This window comes from Portunus trituberculatus, chromosome 25, assembly GCF_017591435.1.
Source record: "Portunus trituberculatus isolate SZX2019 chromosome 25, ASM1759143v1, whole genome shotgun sequence".
NCBI classification, from domain to species: Eukaryota; Metazoa; Arthropoda; class Malacostraca; order Decapoda; family Portunidae; genus Portunus; species Portunus trituberculatus.
Genome location: NC_059279.1, coordinates 7,376,535 through 7,398,073, shown reverse-complemented (window position 1 = coordinate 7,398,073; position 21,539 = coordinate 7,376,535). Strand labels below are relative to the sequence as shown.

The 21,539-nt window shown below is 40.8% G+C and overlaps 1 protein-coding gene across 3 annotated transcripts in view; it reads left to right on the top strand.

The window, feature by feature from the left end:
• Positions 1 to 20,255, top strand: part of LOC123508643 (cryptochrome-1-like) — a 28,825-nt gene extending 8,570 nt beyond the window's left edge. The window contains exons 1-10 of one of the 3 annotated variants that reach the window (XM_045262487.1): positions 3,371 to 3,384; positions 4,948 to 5,056; positions 10,573 to 10,715; positions 10,977 to 11,161; positions 14,237 to 14,466; positions 14,744 to 14,911; positions 15,390 to 15,530; positions 16,015 to 16,166; positions 16,593 to 16,795; positions 17,275 to 20,255. In XM_045262487.1, the coding sequence (XP_045118422.1) occupies positions 10,663 to 10,715; positions 10,977 to 11,161; positions 14,237 to 14,466; positions 14,744 to 14,911; positions 15,390 to 15,530; positions 16,015 to 16,166; positions 16,593 to 16,795; positions 17,275 to 17,408 (1,266 nt within the window). In that variant the 5' untranslated portion in view covers positions 3,371 to 3,384; positions 4,948 to 5,056; positions 10,573 to 10,662 and the 3' untranslated portion in view covers positions 17,409 to 20,255. Of the gene's footprint in view, positions 1 to 3,370; positions 3,385 to 4,947; positions 5,057 to 10,149; positions 10,169 to 10,572; positions 10,716 to 10,976; positions 11,162 to 14,236; positions 14,467 to 14,743; positions 14,912 to 15,389; positions 15,531 to 16,014; positions 16,167 to 16,592; positions 16,796 to 17,274 lie in introns of those variants that run through there. The other 2 variants (XM_045262484.1, XM_045262485.1) reach the window with 2 other exon arrangements.
• Positions 20,256 to 21,539: the final 1,284 nt, after the last annotated feature.

The window sequence follows — 21,539 nt, the reverse complement described above, 5'->3', positions numbered from 1 at the left end:
TGTGGCCAACAACACGTCCGCATCCTTGCACACACCATCTCTCTCTCTCTCTCTCTCTCTCTCTCTCTCTCTCTCTCTCTCTCTCTCTCTCTCTCTCTCTCTTTTGTGATCAGTTTCCTTTAGATTAATTTTTAGATTTACCTGTGCGCACCTGAAGACTTATCGACGTGTGACTTGTGCTGTGAGTGTTTGTTTACTGAGTTTATCTCTTCTGTTGTTAGTTTCCTGTTTTTGTTTTTTCTTTTGTTTTTTTTATTCATATCGTTTTGTTATTTGCTTATTTGTTTTGTTAATTTTGATTTGTATTTTGTTTGTTCACTTTTTTTTTTTTTTTTTTTTTTTTTTGTGTGTGTGTGTGTGTGTGTGTGTGTGTGTGTGTGTGTGTGTGTGTGTGTGTGTGTGTGCTTGCTCAAAAACAATGTTGGATTCACTGGTGCGAGAGAGAGAGAGAGAGAGAGAGAGAGAGAGAGAGAGAGAGAGAGAGAGAATGTACTCAAAAGCAGTATTAGTTCGCTGGTGCCGAGAGAGAGAGAGAGAGAGAGAGAGAGAGAGAGAGAGAGAGAGAGAGCGAGCATGTACTCAAAAACAATATCAGGTTCGCTGGTGCCAAGAGAGAGAGAGAGAGAGAGAGAGAGATTCAGTTATACCATCACTATAATCACGTTCACAAAAAAAAAAAATCCCTAATAATACAAAAGATCAGTATAATATCCACACACACAAACATACGCACATACCCAACCTACCTACCACACACACACACACACACACACACACACACACACACACACACACACACACACACACAGGTAACGTTTCAAAGAGCAGTCACATGAAGGAGTTCACCAGGCCTGTATACACGCACTCACCTGAGCGTTATTACCTTTGACGTCAGCTGCGGGGTGCGTCAAGGGTAAAGCAAAATGACGTCACTTCAATGCCTTTTTATACTCTCAAAACCTTTCCTCTCTTTAAAATATTTTTCTATACGATTTAAAAAAAAAAAAAAGAATGGAATAGAATCGTTTATCTGGTTAGTGGCGGATTTTCGATCAGACAAACATGAAAGAACGTAGGAAAAGGTGTTTTATAATCGTGTAAATCTGATGGCTTCTTGCAGCTACTTGTATTTTGTTGAGAGAGAGAGAGAGAGAGAGAGGGGGTTGTGTAATAGGCGGTGTGTGAGTCCAGTGATCTTACATAATATCGACTAGTCCCGTGCCCGTGTGTAAGCTTGTTTCACTTCTTTGGCATTGTATAGAGAAGGGCCACAGAAAGCAAGGCAGGATGGATGTACAGGTGAAGGTATACAAATAACAACATTTCACTGTCAAGGTTAGCCACCATTACTTCCCTCCTTGTTACCCCACTGCCTTACATAACAGTCAAGGACGCCGAGGAACTGCAGCGCTGGTAGTGGGTTCGGTTGGCAGCCCTTGCTCACCTCTGCCACTACCTCCTCCTCCTTCTCACTTCCTTGTTCTCGGTGGCTTTCTCCTCCTCCTCCTCATCGTCTTCGTCGTCGTCGTCGCCGTCGTGTTATTTAATTTGTTTTCTTTTTCTTTTTTTTTCATTGTCCTGTAAAATCGATTCCTCAAACAACTTCGTTCAAGACTCGATGAATTTTGTTTGGTTAACTTGTTACTATACTACTACTACTATTAACGCATTAAGTATAGCAAATCCGAATTTGTAAGCATTCTCTCTCTCTCTCTCTCTCTCTCTCTCTCTCTCTCTCTCTCTCTCTCTCTCTCTCTCTCTCTCTCTCTCTCTCTCTCTGACCTTCACCTTCGATCCACTGTTCCTTGTCAGCCAAGTATCATCAAAATGTGCTTGCACTCTTCACTCATCGATTCCCGGGGCTGACACGAGAGAGAGAGAGAGAGAGAGAGAGAGAGAGAGAGAGAGAGAGATCAAGGTTATTGCACGGTTTCTCATCTATATTTCGTGAGCCTGCAGTTTTCTTCCTTCTCTTTACCTCTTCTTTCTTCTCCTCCTTATCTTTCTTCTCTTTTTTTTTCTCTTTTTCCGTATTATTTTATCTTCCTCCTCCTGACTTGACAGAGTGCTCGTTATAAAGATACAAGATCAATTAATCTCTCTCTCTCTCTCTCTCTCTCTCTCTCTCTCTCTCTCTCTAAGTACTGTTAAATAATACGAAGTTTTTTTCCTTGCGTCAGAACAGTGTTACAAGTGTGTGTGTGTGTGTGTGTGTGTGTGTGTGGGCGGAGGGAGGAGGTTAATTGCGTGTGTGGGCGTTTTTTCATTTATTTACTTTATTTTCCATCCTCTCACCTTAACAAAACTCGGTGGGCGAAAATTGAATCTTGAAAATGTGGAAAATTGATGCAAAATTACAAAGTTTTGAGAGAGAGAGAGAGAGAGAGAGAGAGAGAGAGAGAGAGAGAGAGAGCATAACGTCCTCCGAGGGGTATGTAACCATGACAACGGTGACCTAGTGCCATCAAATCCTATGCTGCAGCTTCCTCCTCCTCCTCTTTTTCACACTTCTTCCTCCCACTCCTTTTTACACTCATTCCTGGTCTTATTTCTCCACCTCTTTCTAGTTTTCTTCACTTCGTCTTCCTTATCCTCTGTCTTATTATTCTTCCCCCTCTTCTTGCCTTTTAAAATCTCTCCTTTTCCTTTTCAAAATCTTTCCCTTATTTTTCACTCCAATTCTTCTCCATTTTATTTCCGCCTCTTCAAAGCCATTAATCATTTAAAATTTGCATTCTTCTCCTTATAAGGGTAATATCACAAGCCACTATCATGTTTCTACTCACACCACTGATGTATACGGGTCAGTAAACTCTGGAACGTAAGAGGCCAAGCAAGCAAGCACTCAACGCCCCACAAGTCCTGGCATGCAGTAAGCAAGGGGTGACAGACACAAACAACAATCCGGCTATAGAGTTCGTTCACCCCTCTCGTCTCTCTCTGCCTGCCTACAAGCTGAGAGTGCTGGCTGATGTTAGGGTTTGTTTGGGAGTTGCGGTTGTTTTGCGTTGTTCTCTCTCTCTCTCTCTCTCTCTCTCTCTCTCTCTCTCTCTCTCTCTCTCTCTCAACCGATCAACAAACCAATCAGAAACGAACGACTTTAGTTAAACGTACGAGTATTAAAGGGAATTTCTCTCTCTCTCTCTCTCTCTCTCTCTCTCTCTCTCTCTCTCTCTCTCTCTCTCTCTCTCTCTCTCTCTCTCTCTCTCAGGCCACCGTTCTAGCACGCGCACTGCCAGAGAGGAAGAGAGGGAGGAGGGGGCGGCAAAGTTACATAACCTCCATGAAGACTACTGGAAAAGCAACACAGAATCACTACAAGCTTCCTTCCATCGCGCACGTCAAGCCAACGTGACAGAAACTTCCTTTATTCTTCACCCAAGGGTCTCTCTGCCACTTCTTTTACAATATGCTGTTTCTACTACTACTACTACTACTACTACTACTACTACAACTACTACTACTACTACTACAACAACAACAACAATACTACTACTACTACTACTACTACTACTACTACTACTTCTTCTTCTTCTTCTTCTTCTTCTTCTTCTTCTTCTTCTTCTTCTTCTTCTTCTTCTTCTTCTTCTTCTTCTTCTTCTTCTTCTTCTTCTTCTTCTTCTTCTACTACTACTACTACTACTACTACTACTACTACTACTACTACTACTACTGCAGCTGCTGCTGCTGCTGTAACAACAACAACAAAACTACTTACTACTTCTTCTTCTTCTTCTTTTTCTCCTTTTCTCCTTTTTCTCCTTTCTTCTTCTTCTTCTTCTTCTTCTTCTTCTTCTTCTTCTTCTTCTTCTTCTTCTTCTTCTTCTTCTTCTTCTTCTTCTTCTTCTTCTTCTTCTTCTTCTTCTTCTACCACTACTACTACTACTACTACTATTGTGTTGGTTTGTTTTTCATACTTGCAAGGTCAAATGGCGTAAGAATATTATTGTAACACTGGACGTTTTGTACTGAGAGGAAAGTTGGATAGAGGACAGACGCTTTTGTGGTCTGTTATTATCATTTGTATTCGTTTTCCCACTCATTTGGTATAAATTAGAATAAGTTAAAAGGACTCTCTCTCTCTCTCTCTCTCTCTCTCTCTCTCTCTCTCTCTCTCTCTCTCTCTCTCTAGTGCAGGAACAAGCAACAGCAGACACCCAAGAAGCGCTGGGTGAAGAGATACCTACTCAAGGCCGTCTAACCAACATACCACGCGGGGCTTCTTACCCTGAACCCTCTCTGGCCTCACTTCGCTGGCTCAGAACTCCCTCCCTGCACTCCCTCCCTTAAACACTGTGTTAATGATCTCGATGGAAGTTTATGATGCAATGTGAAGATGCCACGGACAATACAGGGATTATTGAGGTGTATATATATATATATATATATATATATATATATATATATATATATATATATATATATATATATATATATATATAGAGAGAGAGAGAGAGAGAGAGAGAGAGAGAGAGAGAGAGAGAGAGAGAGAGAGCTTAGGCGTTAGCGATGAGATAATTGTGACAGTTCCTCTCGTACCAGTCAGTAGTAGTAGTAGTAGTAGTAGTGAATTATGTGATTAATAATTATACATGTAGAATTATTTATAGGTGTGGTTTGTAATGGATATTCTAGTCAATAACACGGTGTAACACAAGACCAGATGCATGCAATCTCCTCCATTGTATACCGATAAGATAACTGATAGGACATTAACACGCATTTATTTCACTTTGATAAACGAGTGTATACATTATTGTGTAGTCAATTTGTTGTGCACTGAATTTCCTTCTTTTCCCTCTTAATATATTACGATTTTCCATGTTTATTCCTTCCCTCGTGTAAATATTTACGTATTTTGGTCATATTATACTCCCCTGCATTCAATACATGTACTGATCTTCCTTCCCTCCCTCTACGTAATGTTATCTCTCGCGTCTCCGTCAGGTTCCTGCTGCAAAGTCTGGAGGACCTGGACACTTCCCTCAGAAAACTCAACTCCCGTCTTTTCGTCATCCGTGGTCAACCTGCTCATGTTTTGCCTGAGCTCTTCAGAGTAAGTAAAAATAGTAATTCTCTCTCTCTCTCTCTCTCTCTCTCTCTCTCTCTCTCTCTCTCTCTCTCTCTCTCTCTCTCTCTGTGTGTGTGTGTGTGTGTGTGTGTGTGTGTGTGTGTGTGTGTGTGCAGTAACGGTAAACAAACTTGGCAGAGTCAAAACACACACTCATTTGGCAAGCACGCAGCACCCTCTTCACATCTGTTAGTTCCTTCCTCCCACCTCACGTTCACCCAATCAGACATTACTACGCAACTATCTAACTGTCTAACAGATATCTATTTAACAATGACCACTGTGACATCTGACAATATATGTGAGGTGCTTAAAGAAAAGTGAAGGCAAGGGTGTTTAGTGGTAAAGGAAGGTGCTAGTGCAGAATTGGCAACGTTGGCGGGAAGAATGTACCCAAAACAAACTGTGTCCTTGAGGCGCGTGGGGTTGGGAGGTGTAGTGACCGCTTGTGTACTGTACATACATGCTACCATAGAGAGAGAGAGAGAGAGAGAGAGAGAGAGAGAGAGAGAGAGAGAGAATATATGTATTTTTTTTCTTCTTATGTAGGAGAGAAGGCCAGCCAAGGGCATAATATGTAAAAAAAAAAAAAAAAAAAAAAAGGCACACTTGAAGATAGAAAAGCGTTAGCCAAAATTAGGGGACAAATGACTTGATACCTCCCTCTTAAAAGAAGACAAGTCGTAGGAAGGCGGAAATACAGAAGCAGATAGGAGTTCAGAGTTTACCAGTGAATCTCTCTCTCTCTCTCTCTCTCTCTCTCTCTCTCTCTCTCTCTCTCTCTCTCTCTCTCTCTCTCTCTCTCAAACTACTGATTGATTGTGCTCCTCCTTCCAGTAATATTTTCCTTCTGAGACGCTTCCTAATCGACTTAGCCTCCGCAACACAAGTTTTCATATATTTCTGTACAAACGCTTCCTTCACAGGTGGGCAGGTGTCCGCTTAATGTGCACACGTGCTTCCTGAGATGTTGGCCCATCTGCTCTTGTGTACATGCAATGACTCATGCTTTGAATCATCGAGAGATTTACTTAGGCCGGTGTCACACTGCGGCGTCGCCTCTGCGAAAAACCGTATGCGGCGCCACCGCACTGCCTGCATCCTGTCACACATAAGCGGCGAAGTCGTTCAGTATCCCCAGAAGCCAACGTAGAGAGGTTGACTATCATGTTGTCAAGACTAAAAGTTATTTGTGCATCAGAAGCAGAAGCTTACTGAAAGAGCCAACTCGTCGTAAACACTGGGTTCACCATTTAACGCTGAACGAGAAACAAGTAAAAGATTTGAAAAGTTTTATGAGAATATACGAAAATATGATGAAAGGTTTTTGTGAGTATTACAGAATGTCCAGACCTTCTTTTGATGAGCGGCTGGAAGTGCTGAGGCCTCATATCTCCAAGCAAAATACAAAGTTTCGAAGATCATTATCTCCAGAAGAAAGACTAACAATTACACTAAGATGAGTAAAAAAAAAAAATATGACTATTCAGACTGATAAACATGGCGATGTAATACGGTAACTACAATATATCATAATATTCATTTCCAAATGCAAGAAATAATCAAATGTACAAATAAAGTATTCCTTGAATAAAAAAAATAAATCTCCATAATCGAAGCAAGTGGATATTTAGTAAGGAGAATGAGGAGACACTATGTCAAATACTTGAAAGCCCTGTGAAGACATGAGTTGGGTTATCTATGGTGCCATGATTGGCAAGAGTTTGAGTTGGTCTTGCGTGAATACACTGAATAAATAAATCAGTGTCAACCATCTCGTAACAATGGAGCGCCGGATGCGGCGTGGCCGTCTGGTGTGACCACGTACGTACGTACATAGAACTGTGTGTGTTTTCCCACGACACTCGGTCGGGGTCGGATGCGGCGGTGCGACGCCGCATGCGTTTCCGTCGCAGCGGCGCCGCCTCATAGTGTGACACCGGCCTTAACCCCTTCAGTACGGGACCAAATTTTTATCTTGAGTTTTGGGTATATTTAGACGATTTTATTGACTTTAGGAAGGGTCTATGAAGGTCAAAGATTAATGGCCACAGTCTTCATTATTTCAATCCCTACATGAGTTTCTGAATCTATAAAATCACCAAATAGTAACCAGAATGAATAGGAAAACGCGTCATGGTACTGAAGGGGTTAATAGGTAAAACAGTTAGAGGAAGCAGCAACCGTCAGTCGAACTTCTTGTAGGACGCGAGTTTAGGTTTTGAGCTGACATTGACTCCTTACCACTGCAGAGAGAGAGAGAGAGAGAGAGAGAGAGATGGGGTGAGGGAGGGAGGGATGAGGTGTTGACCATGTTCTATTACTGCGTCGCACTGCCAACACTTTCATAAAGCTGTATCAGTGAAGTGGTTCTTTTTTTTATGTTTAAGTGTGCTTATATGATTGTGGTGACAAATTAACAAGACTTCAACGTTATTAACAAGTAAAGCACCCTTGAAAACTCTGCTAATATTTTTTGTGGTCTTTGAAAACAGCTTTGATGAGAGTATATAGAACCTTTCTGAATATGACCCAGAGAGAGAGAGAGAGAGAGAGAGAGAGAGAGAGTACCAAATAAGCACCACGATCATGAGTAATAAAAGCCTTGCTCGGGCTTATGGGTGAATTTTATTGCGACGCGTCACCCGAGATATGAGCCTATGAGGTGGTGAGATGTGTGTTTATTCCTGCTGCTGTGTGCCTGCATGTGTGTCCTTGGCATTGGGGAGGAGGAGGAGGAGAACGAAGAGGAGGGGTAGAGAGGGGGAGTTAAGTGGAGAACGTGCTGAGTAGTGAAGACAGAGTGGAGAGAAAGAAAGTGCATCGATTAGAACAGCGAGAGAAGTTAGAAAGAGACGAAAACTGTGAAGTGTTAGGAGCTCAGAAAATAGATAAGGAGAGAAGAACGCTTATATTTGGTTAGTGAAGTGATGTAGCTAGATGAAGCTGAGGAAGAACATATTTATTATAGTTGAAATAGTACCTATGTAGAACTGGATAAATGAAGAAAACTAATTTATTGGAGCTATGGAAGAGATAGAAGACATCTCTAGACGTAGAAGGCGATAGGAGACGATAAGATAAAAAGGAGAGTCTATTAAAGTAACAGTTGAAGAAAGGGAAGAAAGATGTTGCAAGTGTGTTAATATGATCAGGAAGAGTGTTAGAATAGAATGGATAGAAGGAAGAACATGTTACCGTAGGATCTGAAGAGAGGAAAGAAGAAAGTAGTAATGCTTTCTCATCACGACCATCTTTAAAGACAATAAATATTATTATTCAGGTTATCAAGAGTGCTTTTTCTCTTGATAATGTAGAAGAATCACTAATCTGTCAGTAAAACCATGAAAAACCTATTGAATGTAGCAGGGGTTTCAGTATGCTTTCCTAGTAGAAATATGAGACAGGTTATCAACAGGGATAGTTAGAGGCATAATCATAAGACGAGGAAAGATAAGAAAAAGTTATGTGAAGACCAGAAGAGAACGAAGCATATGCAGGGAAGGATGAGTGTATTACAATATATTCTGGTTAGTATAAGCTACGTGTTAGTGATGTAATGTTTGTTGGTTTGCAAAGGAATAACGTTATGTGAATGTGTGATTATAGAGTTACGTCATGCTTTATGTTGATGTTTATTTACTCTCTCTCTCTCTCTCTCTCTCTCTCTCTCTCTCTGTGTGTGTGTGTGTGTCCAGGCATAAGTTACAGTAGGGTGATGGTCGCCAGGTAGCAGCGGCAGGGATGTGGACAGGCTGCGGGCCGGGGAATGGGCTGGCATGGAGAATCAGAGGCCACCTTAGCGGGGTTTGCTTGAGTGTGTTAGCATTTATAAACTGCGCAGTCAGGAGCACAGCCATCGTTACCTGTTGAAGTTGACTGCAGTTTTTTTTTTCAGCGTCAGGAGAAAGAGGAGTAGGAGGAGGAAGAAGAGAAGTAAATAGAGAAAGAGGTGGAGAAACAGAGAAAATAGTTGACTGGGGTGCTTCAGCATCAGAAGAAAGGGAACGAGGGGAAGTAGGAAAGGGAATGGTTGAGATAGAAGTGCTGTTTTTAGCGCCAGAATAAAAAAGGAAGAGGAGAAGGAATGGAAGAGAATACATTATAGTTGACTGGGTTGTTTCCGTGTAAGAAGAGAATTAGGAAAGGAACTCAAGCTATGGATTTTACATAGCTGTGTTTATATGGGAGGTTATAAATGCTTAGTGTGTGAGGAGAAGACTAGAAAAGAAAACATTTAAAAAGCATTCTCTCTCTCTCTCTCTCTCTCTCTCTCTCTCTCTCTCTCTCTCTCTCTCTCTCTCTCTCTCTCATGATGCCCTCCTTTTCCTTGGACCGTCTGTCACACGTTATTTAATCATAATCTGCCTCTTCTCTCCCACTTTTGTCATTCGCCAGTCCCTCTCTCCTTCTCCTCCTCCTCCTCCTCCTCCTCCTCCTCCTCCTCCTCCTCCTCCTCCTCCTCCTTTGTGATCCATTTTTTCCATGTCACCTGTCACACAATCTCTCTCTCTCTCTCTCTCTCTCTCTCTCTCTCTCTCTCTCTCTCTCAGAAGAAGAAGAAGAAGAAGAAGATGATAATGATGATGAAAATAATATAATCAAGTTAAGAAAGCAGTGTTGAAATACAAAAAAAAAAAAAAAACTCGCGTGTGTGTGAGAGAGAGAGAGAGAGAGAGAGAGAGAGAGAGAGAGAGAGAGAGAACTAGCCAACCAGTCACTCAGTCCTCACGTGATCTTGGAAAAAAAAAAAGGAAAAAACATTCGTATTTCACAACATACAAGACAGACATGATAAGAATGTGTATACTAGTAAATAATGCATGTTTTCTCTAGCCTTCCTACTCCTCTCTCTCCAAACACACACACACACACCCCTTCCCTCCTCCATCCTTTCCTTTGCATTGTCAACTACCCAAGCCACCTGCAAGACACAATCCTTTCCTAATACCCAGCTCCCGTCCTTCCCTTCCCTGACACCATCGTCCTCCAGTCCTCCAGACCTCCAGTCCTGTCACCTTGAACACCACTCGCTCTTATCTCTGGCCACATGGAGGTGTTGAAGCGGCACCTGCACCTTTGAAGGACTAACACATGGTCTGCTCTCTGCTCTTCCTGCTTGCCTTTTCTTTCTGTGTGTGTGTGTGTGTGTGTGTGTGTGTTTGGTTCTTTCTTTACTTGGTTTTCATACTAAAAGTCTCTCTCTCTCTCTCTCTCTCTCTCTCTCTCTCTCTCTCTCTCTCTCTCTCTCTCTCTCTCTCTCTCTCTCTCTCTCTCTCTAAGCTTCCTGTTGACTGCTTTTATCATCCTGATTCATGCCTCTTTTGCCAGTCCATTTATCTATCCCGTCATGTATTTGTCAAAGATATGGAAATAGATTGCTATGTTTAGACCTGGTAACTTGCAGCTTTCCTTGTTTTCTGATCCCTCTCAATTTATCTGCCCTAATCATCAAACATTTCCTATTGACCATGGAACCTAACCTGTGTCTTTCTTGCCAGGAGTGGGGTACAACATGCCTGACCTTCGAGAAAGATCCAGAGCCCTTTGGCAAGGTCCGTGACGCCAACATTGTGGCCATCGCTCGAGAGATGGGGATCAACGTCATTGTCAAGACCTCCCATACACTCTACAAGCCTGAGAAGTGAGTTCACACAGCCAAAACTGGGGCGAGTCCTTGCTGCACCACCTCTACTCTATAATGACAAGCTTCTCTTTTGTCTTCATCCTATATTAGGCACTTTGTGATCCTATTTTTGTGACTCATGTATTGGTAACCATTGAAGTTCATGCAACACAAGCAGTCAGTCAGTGAGTCAGGTATTGCTGTAGCCTTGACAGTAATGTAATGAAAAAGTTGTCATTGGATAGTAAAACATTACATAGTACATTTTTGTTTTTCTAGAATAATTGATAAAAATGGTGGGAAACCGCCTCTAACGTACAAATCCTTCCAAAATATCCTAATGTCCATGGACCTGCCGCCACTGCCTCTGAGCACAATAACTCTAGACGACCTGGAGAACAAGTACACGCCTCTCAACGATGACCACGACGAGAAGTACGGCGTCCCAAGCCTGGAGGAGCTGGGTGAGTGAGGCGTGTGTGTGTGTGTGTGTGTGTGTGTGTGTGTGTGTGTGTGTGTGTGTGTGTATTTACCTAGTTGTATATTACATGATTCGAGCAGACCTCATAGTGACCTGTCTCCATATATATTTTTATCCAACTTGTGCATACGTATTTTTTCCTGTTACAATCTCTTCATTCAAGCTGTTCCAGATGTCAGGGCCATTTCTAGCTATAGGCAGACTAGGTGATTGCCTAGGGCCCCAAGCCACCAGGGGGCCCCCAGGGTAGCTTTGCTATGTGAAGTGTAGTAGTTTCTTGCATCTTTGTAGACCATCTTAAAGGCATGGAATTGCTTCATCGCAGTTTGACAAACCCCTCAGGGATAAATGAAATGCATATCTACCTATTTATCTATGGCCCCCAACAGCATCTTGCCTTGGGCCCCCACAAAGCTAGAAACAGCCCTGGCAGATGTCCACCATTCTATGTGGAAAACTTAACTTTTTAATGTTTCTCAGACATTGGCTTTTCCTGATCTCCTTAGAGTCCCCTCTTGTCCGTCTATCTCCATCTTCAATCAGTGATACCAGGTCTTGTCTATCTTTTCTGTACAGGTCACTTTCTTGTACATTGTTATTAGATCTCTCTCCTGTCTCCTTCAAAGCTGGTAGTTCCATTTCCTTTAGTCCATCTTCATAGGGGAGGGCCTTTATTTCTGGCACCATTTTTGTGGCTGTCCTTTGCATTCTTTTTAGTTTCCTGATGTCATTTTGCATGTGAGATGACCACACCACTGGTGCATATTCAAGTCTAGGTCTTATCATCATGGTTATGGTCTTTTCATCATAATCTTGTCCATGTAGTTAAATGCCACCCAAATATTTGATAGTGTCTTGTATCCTGAAGCAAATGACCCATTTATGTGTCTTTCTGGGTTCAGGGTGCGATGTATAACCCCTCACAGGTTCTTCTCTTCCTTTTTTTTCATTGTAACGTTTTTGTGTTCACTACGGTCGTCTGTCACCCAGCCGGAAAGAGCTCAGAGCTCGTGGTGACCGATCATCGGGTAGGACTGAGACCACACCACACTCCACACTCCGGGAAAGCGAGGCCACAACCCCTCGAGTTACATCCCGTACCTATTTACTGCTAGGTGAACAGTGGCTACACATTAAGAGGCTTGCCCATTTGCCTCGCCGCTTCCCGGGACTCGAACCCGGGCCCTCTCGATTGTGAGTCGAGCGTGCTAACCACTACACTACTCGGTGTGTGTGTGTGTGTGTGTGTGTGTGTGTGTGTGTGTGTGTGTGTGTGTGTGTGTGTGTGTGTGTGTGTGTGTGTGTTTTCACTGTTTTGATCTGCTGCAATCTCTGACGAGACAGCGGAGCGACCTCAGAGCTCATTATTTCCGATCTTCGGATAGGCCTGAGACCAGGCACACACCACACACTGGGACAACAAGGTCACAACTCCTCAATTTACATCCCATACCTACTCACTGCTAGGTGAACAGGGGCTACATGTGAAAGGAGACACACCCAAATATCTCCATCCGGCCGGGGAATCAAACCCCGGTCCTCTGGCTTGTGAAGCCAGCGCTCTAACCACTGAGCTACCGGTGTGTGTGTGTGTGTGTGTGTGTTCACTGTTTGATCTGCTGCAGTCTCTGACTGTGTGTGTTTAACATCTCTCAGACATCTTCCCTTCCTCAGTTTTTTACTATGCGATCTTGTGCTTCGAATGTCATATTCTTCTCTCGGATCAGTTTCTCATTATCCACTTGATCCATTCTGTTAATCAATTTATAAACTTGTATCAGATCCCCTGTCTCCCTTCTCTGTTCCAGGGTTGGTAGATCCATAGCCTTTAGTCTCCTCATATGTCATCCCTTCAAATTCTGGAACCATTCTTGTAGCCATTTTTTGTAGTCTCTCTAGCTTCCTTATGTTTCTTTTTATGGGGGATCCAGACAACTCCTGCATATTCCAATCTGGGTCTTATTATAGTACTTATCAATTTCTTCATCATTTCTTTGTCCATGTAGTGAAATGCTAATCCAATATTCCTTAGCAAATTATATGTCCCTCTGAAAATTCTATCAATATGGCTTACCTGTTGGTTGTTTTCTTCCATCGTCACTCCCAAGTCCTTTTCCTTTTTTACTTTCTCTAGTTCTACTCCATCTCCCATCTTATAGATTCCCACGGATCGTCTTTCACTCTTTCCCATTTCCATGACATGGCTTTTGTCCACATTGAATTCCATCTCCCACTTTTTACTTCATTTCCATATCTTATTTAGGTCTTCCTGAAGTATTTCACAATCCTCTTTTTGCTTTATAACTCTGCACAGTTTTGCATCATCCGCAAACAGATTTATGTGTGTGTGTGTTGTGTATGGATGAGTGAGGTAGGTATGGTGAGTGTGTGTGTGTGTGTGTGTGTGTGTGTGTGTGTGTGTGTGTGTGTGTGTGTGTGTGTGTGTGTGTACAGAGGTGTTAGATAGATACTGGTACACTCTCTCTCTCTCTCTCTCTCTCTCTCTCTCTCTCTCTCTCTCTCTCTCTCTCTCTCTCTCTCTCTCTCTCTCTCTCTCTCTCTCTCTCTCTCTCTCGTACAACTTTTCACTTGTCATGACTTTGGTCCTGCAATTTCACTCATGAATTTCTAGTATTGCTATAACTGCAAGAATATTTTTCTACCTCATCTATAATTATGTGTCATAAAATTAGAAGATTTGTGTGATCTCTTTGGGCAAGTTATTCATCAACCGTCCACCGAGCAATACTGTTTTAACTCCTTGACATTTGGCCCTTCTCGCAGGTTTTAGCTATCCCTTTCAACCAGTTTTTCTTGCACCATATCAGTCTGGTTATTTTTTTTTCACCCTATATATCTCTCTGACAAGTTTTTCTGTTTGTGCATTAATGTGTATGTGATTTATATCATTAATCCTTTATAATATGTGTCAAAATGTTCAATGATTAATTATTTGCTTGAATGCCTGTGTGATATACATACATATTAGTGTTACAACAGTTCATCTAAAGCCAAGGAAAAGACCTGTCAGTGTGGCTACAATGTGTCTCTCTTGCAGGTTTTGACACAGAGTCGCTGCAACAGACTGGGTGGAAGGGCGGTGAGAATGAAGCCCTGACTAGGCTGGAGCATCACTTGGAGAGGAAGGCATGGGTGGCGTCTTTTGGCCGGCCAAAGATGACCCCACAATCCCTGTACCCCTCCCGCACGGGCCTCTCTCCCTACCTCAGATTTGGCTGCCTTTCCTGCAGAAGATTTTTTAAGGAACTCAATGATCTCTATAAGAAAGTATGAACAGGGAGATAGATCTCTGGTTTAACTGTAAATGACTATAGCTTTTTATTTTATATGAATAATTTTAGAGTTTTTTTAGGGAATTCAGATGATCTTTGTAAAAAAGTGTAGAGGATGAGATAGGACAATGAATTGAATTTCATTGTCTATATGGCTCTTGTTTCTTTAGATATTTAGATGTTTTTTGTTCCATTGTGATATGTTTTGATACAGGGTTTTTGTTCTATTGTGATAAGTTTTGATACAGTCCTGGCTTTTCCCCATCCTACAGATAAGAAAGTCTCCCCCGCCACTCTCGCTCCACGGACAGCTCCTGTGGCGGGAATTCTACTACACGGCTGCAACCAACAACCCAAAGTTTGACCACATGGAGGGAAACCCAATATGTGTGCAGATACCCTGGGACAAGAACCCTGAAGCCCTCGCTAAGTGGGCCAATGTAAGCTGGTTTTCATATCTGTTGGTTTTCCAATACTTTACCATGTTTAGCTGTATAAGGAGTAGGTATTAATGGTGCATGGATTATTAGACAAATAGCCCATTACTAAGACATCTTTTCCACTGATATAATGCTCAACTAGTATTTTTTATTAGAAATAGGAAGTAGGCTTATATGAGTATGAAAGATTATTATGAACCTTTTTGAGTGTATAGATTGTAAGTGTAATATGAGGCTTCTTCATTTCATATTTTTTCTTTCATTTCTTCACTTTCTTTCTCAGTTAGCCTCTTTTCATGTTTCCTTCACTTATCTCATATAGAAGCTACCTCATGTATGTCAACTAATTTTTTAGAGGTCACTATTTATTACAATTTTCTAGTCTTATATATATTTGTCTTTATTATTGTTTCATCTATGTTTTTTATGGTGAGTTGCAACAGCACCATCACATCCTGACCCAAACACTTTACCTCAGGGCCAGACAGGTTATCCATGGGTGGACGCTATCATGACGCAGCTTCGGAATGAGGGATGGATCCACAATGTCGCGCGGCATGCTGTGGCTTGCTTCCTTACACGAGGGGACTTGTGGGTGTCCTGGGAGGAAGGCATGAAGGTATGTGTTGGACCTTTGTGCCTCCAAGAGAGAGAACCTTTAGTTTCCACATACCATTTGGGTATAAGAATTCAGAATTTTATCTGAATCTTTATTTGCATTGTTTCCAAAGTTTCATTACCCCAAAATGTGATGCCGTGATAGGTGCCTATGTTTACAAAAACAGTTTAGTCTTTCTTCATGTAATTATTGCACTGTAAACATTAGGTAACAATTGAGATACATCACACATAAAAATAGCAATAAATAATAGTGCTGTACTAACATTGAGTTCTATTACAAACCAAAATAACAATAAACAATAACATCATCTAGTACTTAGCCACTTTTCATGATGTTATTGATTTACATTGTCAGTATTCAAGTAATGTACACATTCACTCTCAGTATCTTTGATGTGAAGATAACTATGATGAGAGAGCAAGATGTTCCAAGACCTAACCTAATATAACCAAGCCAATACTAAGACTTATTACTTCTGCAGGTGTTTGATGAGTTGCTCCTGGATGCCGACTGGTCTGTCAATGCCGGCTCATGGATGTGGCTCTCCTGCTCCTCCTTCTTCCAGCAATTTTTCCACTGCTACTGTCCTGTGCGGTATGGGAGGAAGGCTGATCCAAATGGAGATTATATCAGGTGAATACTCCTTATAAGCCTCTTAGCTAATAAGTTTTGTATTACATAAATAAAACAGGAACAACATTCTAGCCTGGTTGTAGAATGTGTAGCCAAACTGTCCATCCATCTCTAAGAATCAAAATATAAATAAGTGTGCGAGTCCCACCAATCCCTTTTAGTCTGTTATAGTATTCTTTTGCATGATGTGTGGTTAGGCAGGCTCTCTCTCCTGAAATGGAAGTAGTATAAAGAAGTTTCCAAATCCCACCACTCCCTTTTAGTCACCTTAGATAACACACAGAAAAGATGGTAGTGATGTATCATAACAGTGAGCACTTAGCATAATTTTTTTCCCACAAAGAACATGACATCATTTTCTTCCCACACAGAACATAACATCATTTTCCTTTTCTCTGAACATAACATCATTTTCCTCTTACACAGAACATACCTGCCTGTGCTCAAAAACTTCCCAACCAAATACATCCATGAGCCCTGGACGGCGCCCGAGTCAGTGCAGCGTGCAAGCAAGTGTGTGATAGGGCGTGACTACCCAATGCCCATGGTGGACCACATCAAGCAGAGCCAGAACAACATTGAGAGGATGAAGCAGGTGTACCAACAGCTGGCCCACTACAGAGGCAAAAGTGAGTATACCATTATGGTCTAGATTCAAGCTTTTGAGTTTGTAGAAAGTGGACTTATATCTGTAGTTAGGTATGATGAAAGGATTACATAATATTAGAAAAATTGTAGGAAGTAAAGTGTGTATGAGTTAGTAGGTTAAACTGGACTTATATTAATAAGGAGCTATGATGAAAGGGTAAAAAAAATATTAGAGAAATTATAGGAAGTAAAAAGTGTATAAGTTAGTAAGTGAAAAAGGATTTGTATCTGTGGCAAGTGAGGTGTGATGTTAGCTTATGTGAGAGATTATTAGAAAGCAAAGAGTGTGTGATTGTGGCATGTGTATTGCTTTACTGAGTTTGTATTTGAAATAATAACACAGGAAAATGAGGGAAGATGCAAAAGTCAGGGTCTACACATGGCAGTTCCTGTGTATTGTAGTGTTATTGTGATTCTATTGAGTGATATGGCAGGATGTTAAAACAATTTCCTGTTTCAGTCAACCCAGCCATCAAATCACCCACCATGGACCACTACCCATCTCCACCGCCTGACTTTGAGAAGAAGCGCAACAAGACGGGCAAGAGTGACATCCAGCGAGACTCCAACTACCGTGTCCAGGTCCAGGCCTGACTCAAACTGGCCTCGGATGACCATGAGTGCTAGAACTGACTTCACTCATGTGAACTATCACACTGAACTCCCAGGAGAATGCATAGCTGGTCACAGGCCACAGGCTACTGGCTACTGGCTACTGGGTTTGGGCCGCAGGCTACAGGCTACGGGCCACAGGCCACAGGCTTCAGGCTACCAGCTAAGGAGTAGAGGGTACGGGCCATGGGCCACAGGCCACATGTCACACTCCTCAGGCTGTATGCTGGATGATACTTTGGTAAAGGTTTGGCTTCAAAGGAAGTGCAGTTTTCAAATGCTAACACATAATCCATGAAGCATTGAAGGCATGATGATTAGACTTTTTTTAACAAAACAACAGTTATTTTTCTAATATATTTATAAAGCTTTGTAGACTGGGCCATGAGAAAACTGTATAAAGAAGTTGTAACAAGAAAGTCAGACAGCTTTTTTTTTAGAAAATATGAAAGACTTTTGTATAAACTAAGATCATTATATCAAAAAAATTGAGCTCCTTTAGGAAAATAAGCAAATGATAATTCTTTCATGCAGTTCAGTCCAGAATCTGCATAGTTGACTATCATTAGTTGTATAGTTATTTAGTTTTGTCAATATGTTGGATAATTACTGTGGTGAAGAGGCACCACTGCAACGAACTACTCAGTCATGAAATGGCAGATGATTAAAGAGTTACTGTCTTTTTGCTTTAATTTTTATGAATTACAAAATAATTAGTCTTCAATTATAATACTTCAGGTGGAAATTGATATTTTCTTTTACCATTATAAAGAAAAGTTGCTCTCCTGGAAAGAAGGGAATGTTTGTGTGTGTCACTCTGGGCACTGTGCTCAGAAGCAGTTGAGCAACAAGCCAGAGCTCTGCAAAACAGCTCTTCTATTCAGACTTTCCCAGGCCAAAAAAAAAGCAAGAACAATTGCACAAATTGGTGAATTGGCTCATCAGCCTGTTAAATATTTTGTATGAGTGATTAAGATGTTGGAGTTATGCTGAAAATGTCCTTTAAAACTACATTGTAAGGAACATTTTGGTATTGAAATGGTCATTTGTAAAATACTGTATGTTTTTTTCTATTGTAATATCTTTGGATATCAGAATAGTAATTAAAGTGTTACTATTAATGTAAACAGTACCTTTGTACAAAGCTGCTATCATTATTTACTTCATGTTCCAGTGTACCTATTTATGAATTTAAAAATAGGCTTACAGTGTGCATTCAGTGTTTAGAGGCATATTTAATTTGTCTTTAAGTTTGCATTGATTTCAAACATACAGATACACTTGCACACTACATATACTTCCTGACCTATGAGTCCTGGACACATGTGTATATATGAACTAATTTAATCTCATCTACTCAGATGCCCATTCCTTGGAATTCCTTCAAGTATGTGGCTAGGACACAATTAAGAGTCTCCATTTATTCCTGTCCTTACACTCCACTCCTGCACACTCCTTCAATCTTTCATATCTCTCTCTCTCTCTCTCTCTCTCTCTCTCTCTCTCTCTCTCTCTCTCTCTCTCTCTCTCTCTCTCTCTCTCTCTCTCTCTCTCTCTCTCTCTCTCTCTCTCTCTCTCTCTCTCTCTCTCTCTCTCTCTCTCTCAAATTCACTGTGGATTCAACTAACAGACCCACAGCATCCACTCATCTTTTATAGATCCTCTGAGTCTTCTCATTGTCTCCCTTTCTCCACATTATGACCAAATAATCTGAAGATTTTGCTGGTTCATTTGGTCTCAATTCTTTGTTATTTTTTATCAGACTTGTTAAGCATACACTTCTTTGCTTTTATTTATTTCCCTTGAATTACAATCATCTTTCTCAACATCTCATCTCTGCTGCCTGAATTTCTCATTGTCGACTTTTATTCCTCGTCTAAGTCTCGCTCACATACCAGTGTTGTTACTACCATTATCACTCGATATTTTCTTTACTTCCACACTCACTGCCCATCATGCACCCACCACCAGACATCCTACCATGTTCTTTCTTTCTTCACTCTAAAAAATTTAATTTAATGCAGATTGACTTATGTTGTTTAAGCTTGTCTACCTCTTCTAATACTTGTCTACATTCTGCCTACATTCTCTATGGACATATGAACTTCATTATGGATGCTTTAAGGAGACAGCTTCTTGCTTTGTCCATAAAGTAATGAGTATGAATGTATTGTATATGGCATTTCTCAGCAATACACCACTGTTACTTTACTTTATGTCTTATGCAGTATGAGTGCAGTATACTACTTTGCTGCCTTGCAATCAGGCATGAATGAAAATGTATGAATCTAACTGCAACTTGTATATATATCCTCTAATTTTGTCACCTTTCATTAAAGGTGTTCTTCTTTACTGAGGTGGTAGGATGCATATCTGTAAATAAGCATTGCTAATGTAATATTTTAATCTTGGACAACACTGAAATTTTGTTCCATTTCTGCTGCAGAAGCTTGATTGGTCATGCCTTGAATGACTGCATTTTATAAGTCCTGCTGCTTCTGCTTCTGCTGCACACCACACTGATGTCATTCATCATTAGAGCAGCAGATAAAATCCAACCGTGATTTTCTTTGCATCAGGAGCTAAGGGTGTTATTATTGTCTTTGTGAGACCATCAGTTAACAATTCATCATTATTTTGTCTTTAGGTTTGGGTGTTGAAAGTACTACTTAGGGAAAGGTACTCAGATGTGAATGAATGCATATTAATTTCTTACTTGTAGTGTACTATTGTATACCATGAAAAGCCTGCAATATATGTGACTGATGTGTGACATGTAATAAAACACTTAGTTTTGTTATATTGATAAGAATATACTTAAAAGATTAATATCCTTTAATTATTAGTGAATGAAATATTCTCTTCCTATCTTTATCTATCTATATTACTTATACTGTACCTCTCTTTGGAGAGAGAGAGAGAGAGAGTAGAAATTCTTTATTTTTTTCTTATTTATTTTATTTATTTATTTATTTTTATTTATTTATTTTTTTTTTTTCTAAACTCAGCAACATGAAGTGGGTGTATGTTTGCATTAACCACAAAATTGGTTGCCTGGCCAGCACCCCCAACCAGGTGAGTGAAGCAGATACATACATTCCTTCGTGAAGCAACTTTAGCATTACTTACGTACAGGTTGAATATGTGTGATGAATGTGTTCCGAGTTGTTATTTTATGTAAGAAGAGAATACTGCCCAAGGGTAACTAAAATGAAAACTAAAGGACCCACTGAGATGCTAGTCCCCGAATATGGGCGAGTTTGCCAAAAGAATGGGATAAATGTCTTGAAATATCTATTTAAATTGATATAGGTCATAGAAAGGGATTTATTATTTAGAATACTGGTTAACTCTTGCAAGTTGCAGAGGTGGACAAAATAGGGGTGAGAGAAAGTCTTGGGCAGGGAGGCTGCGAGAGGAGTGATTGCATGCAGTTTGTAGGATCAGGAGAGCAGTTTGCATGGAAATAGCGATAGAAGATAAGACACGTAACATTGCGGCAGTGAGAAAGAGGCCATGGACAGTCAGTCAGAGAAGATTTGATAAGACCGTAAGACGAAAAGCTTTTGATTCCACTCTAGTTATTTAGGAGGAGTATGAGCGGAACCCCCTTCCCAATACATGTGAAGAATACTCCATACATGGGGCGGATAAGGCCATAAGGCCCTTGTACGGAGTTAGCAATTGATGAGCGAGAGAAGTGGGAGGTAAAGAAAGAAAAAAAAAAAACTAATAATAAAAATAAATAGAAAAATGAATAATTAAATAAGCGGAGACAAGTACCCCCTTTAGCCCATAAATTCCCGTGAAAAGCCCACATGGTACAAAAAAAAAAAAAACTAGACCGCCGAACTTCACAGAAGTTGGTTTACCTAGGCAGAGAAGAGATGTTAAGTTTCCAACTTTCCAAGATTATTATAAGTAAGATACAGAAAGAGGATATTCAGTGTAGAAGAGGTAAGGGGACAGTTGTGTGTCACTGAAGTTAAGTTAATTGTGTACGTAGATTTACAAAATTATTTACGTACCTATCGCAAGCTTCTCAGTATTAACTTATAGGTGTCTCTTAAGAGGCAGAGTTTAGAAGAGATTATAAAAAATCATTCAGATATT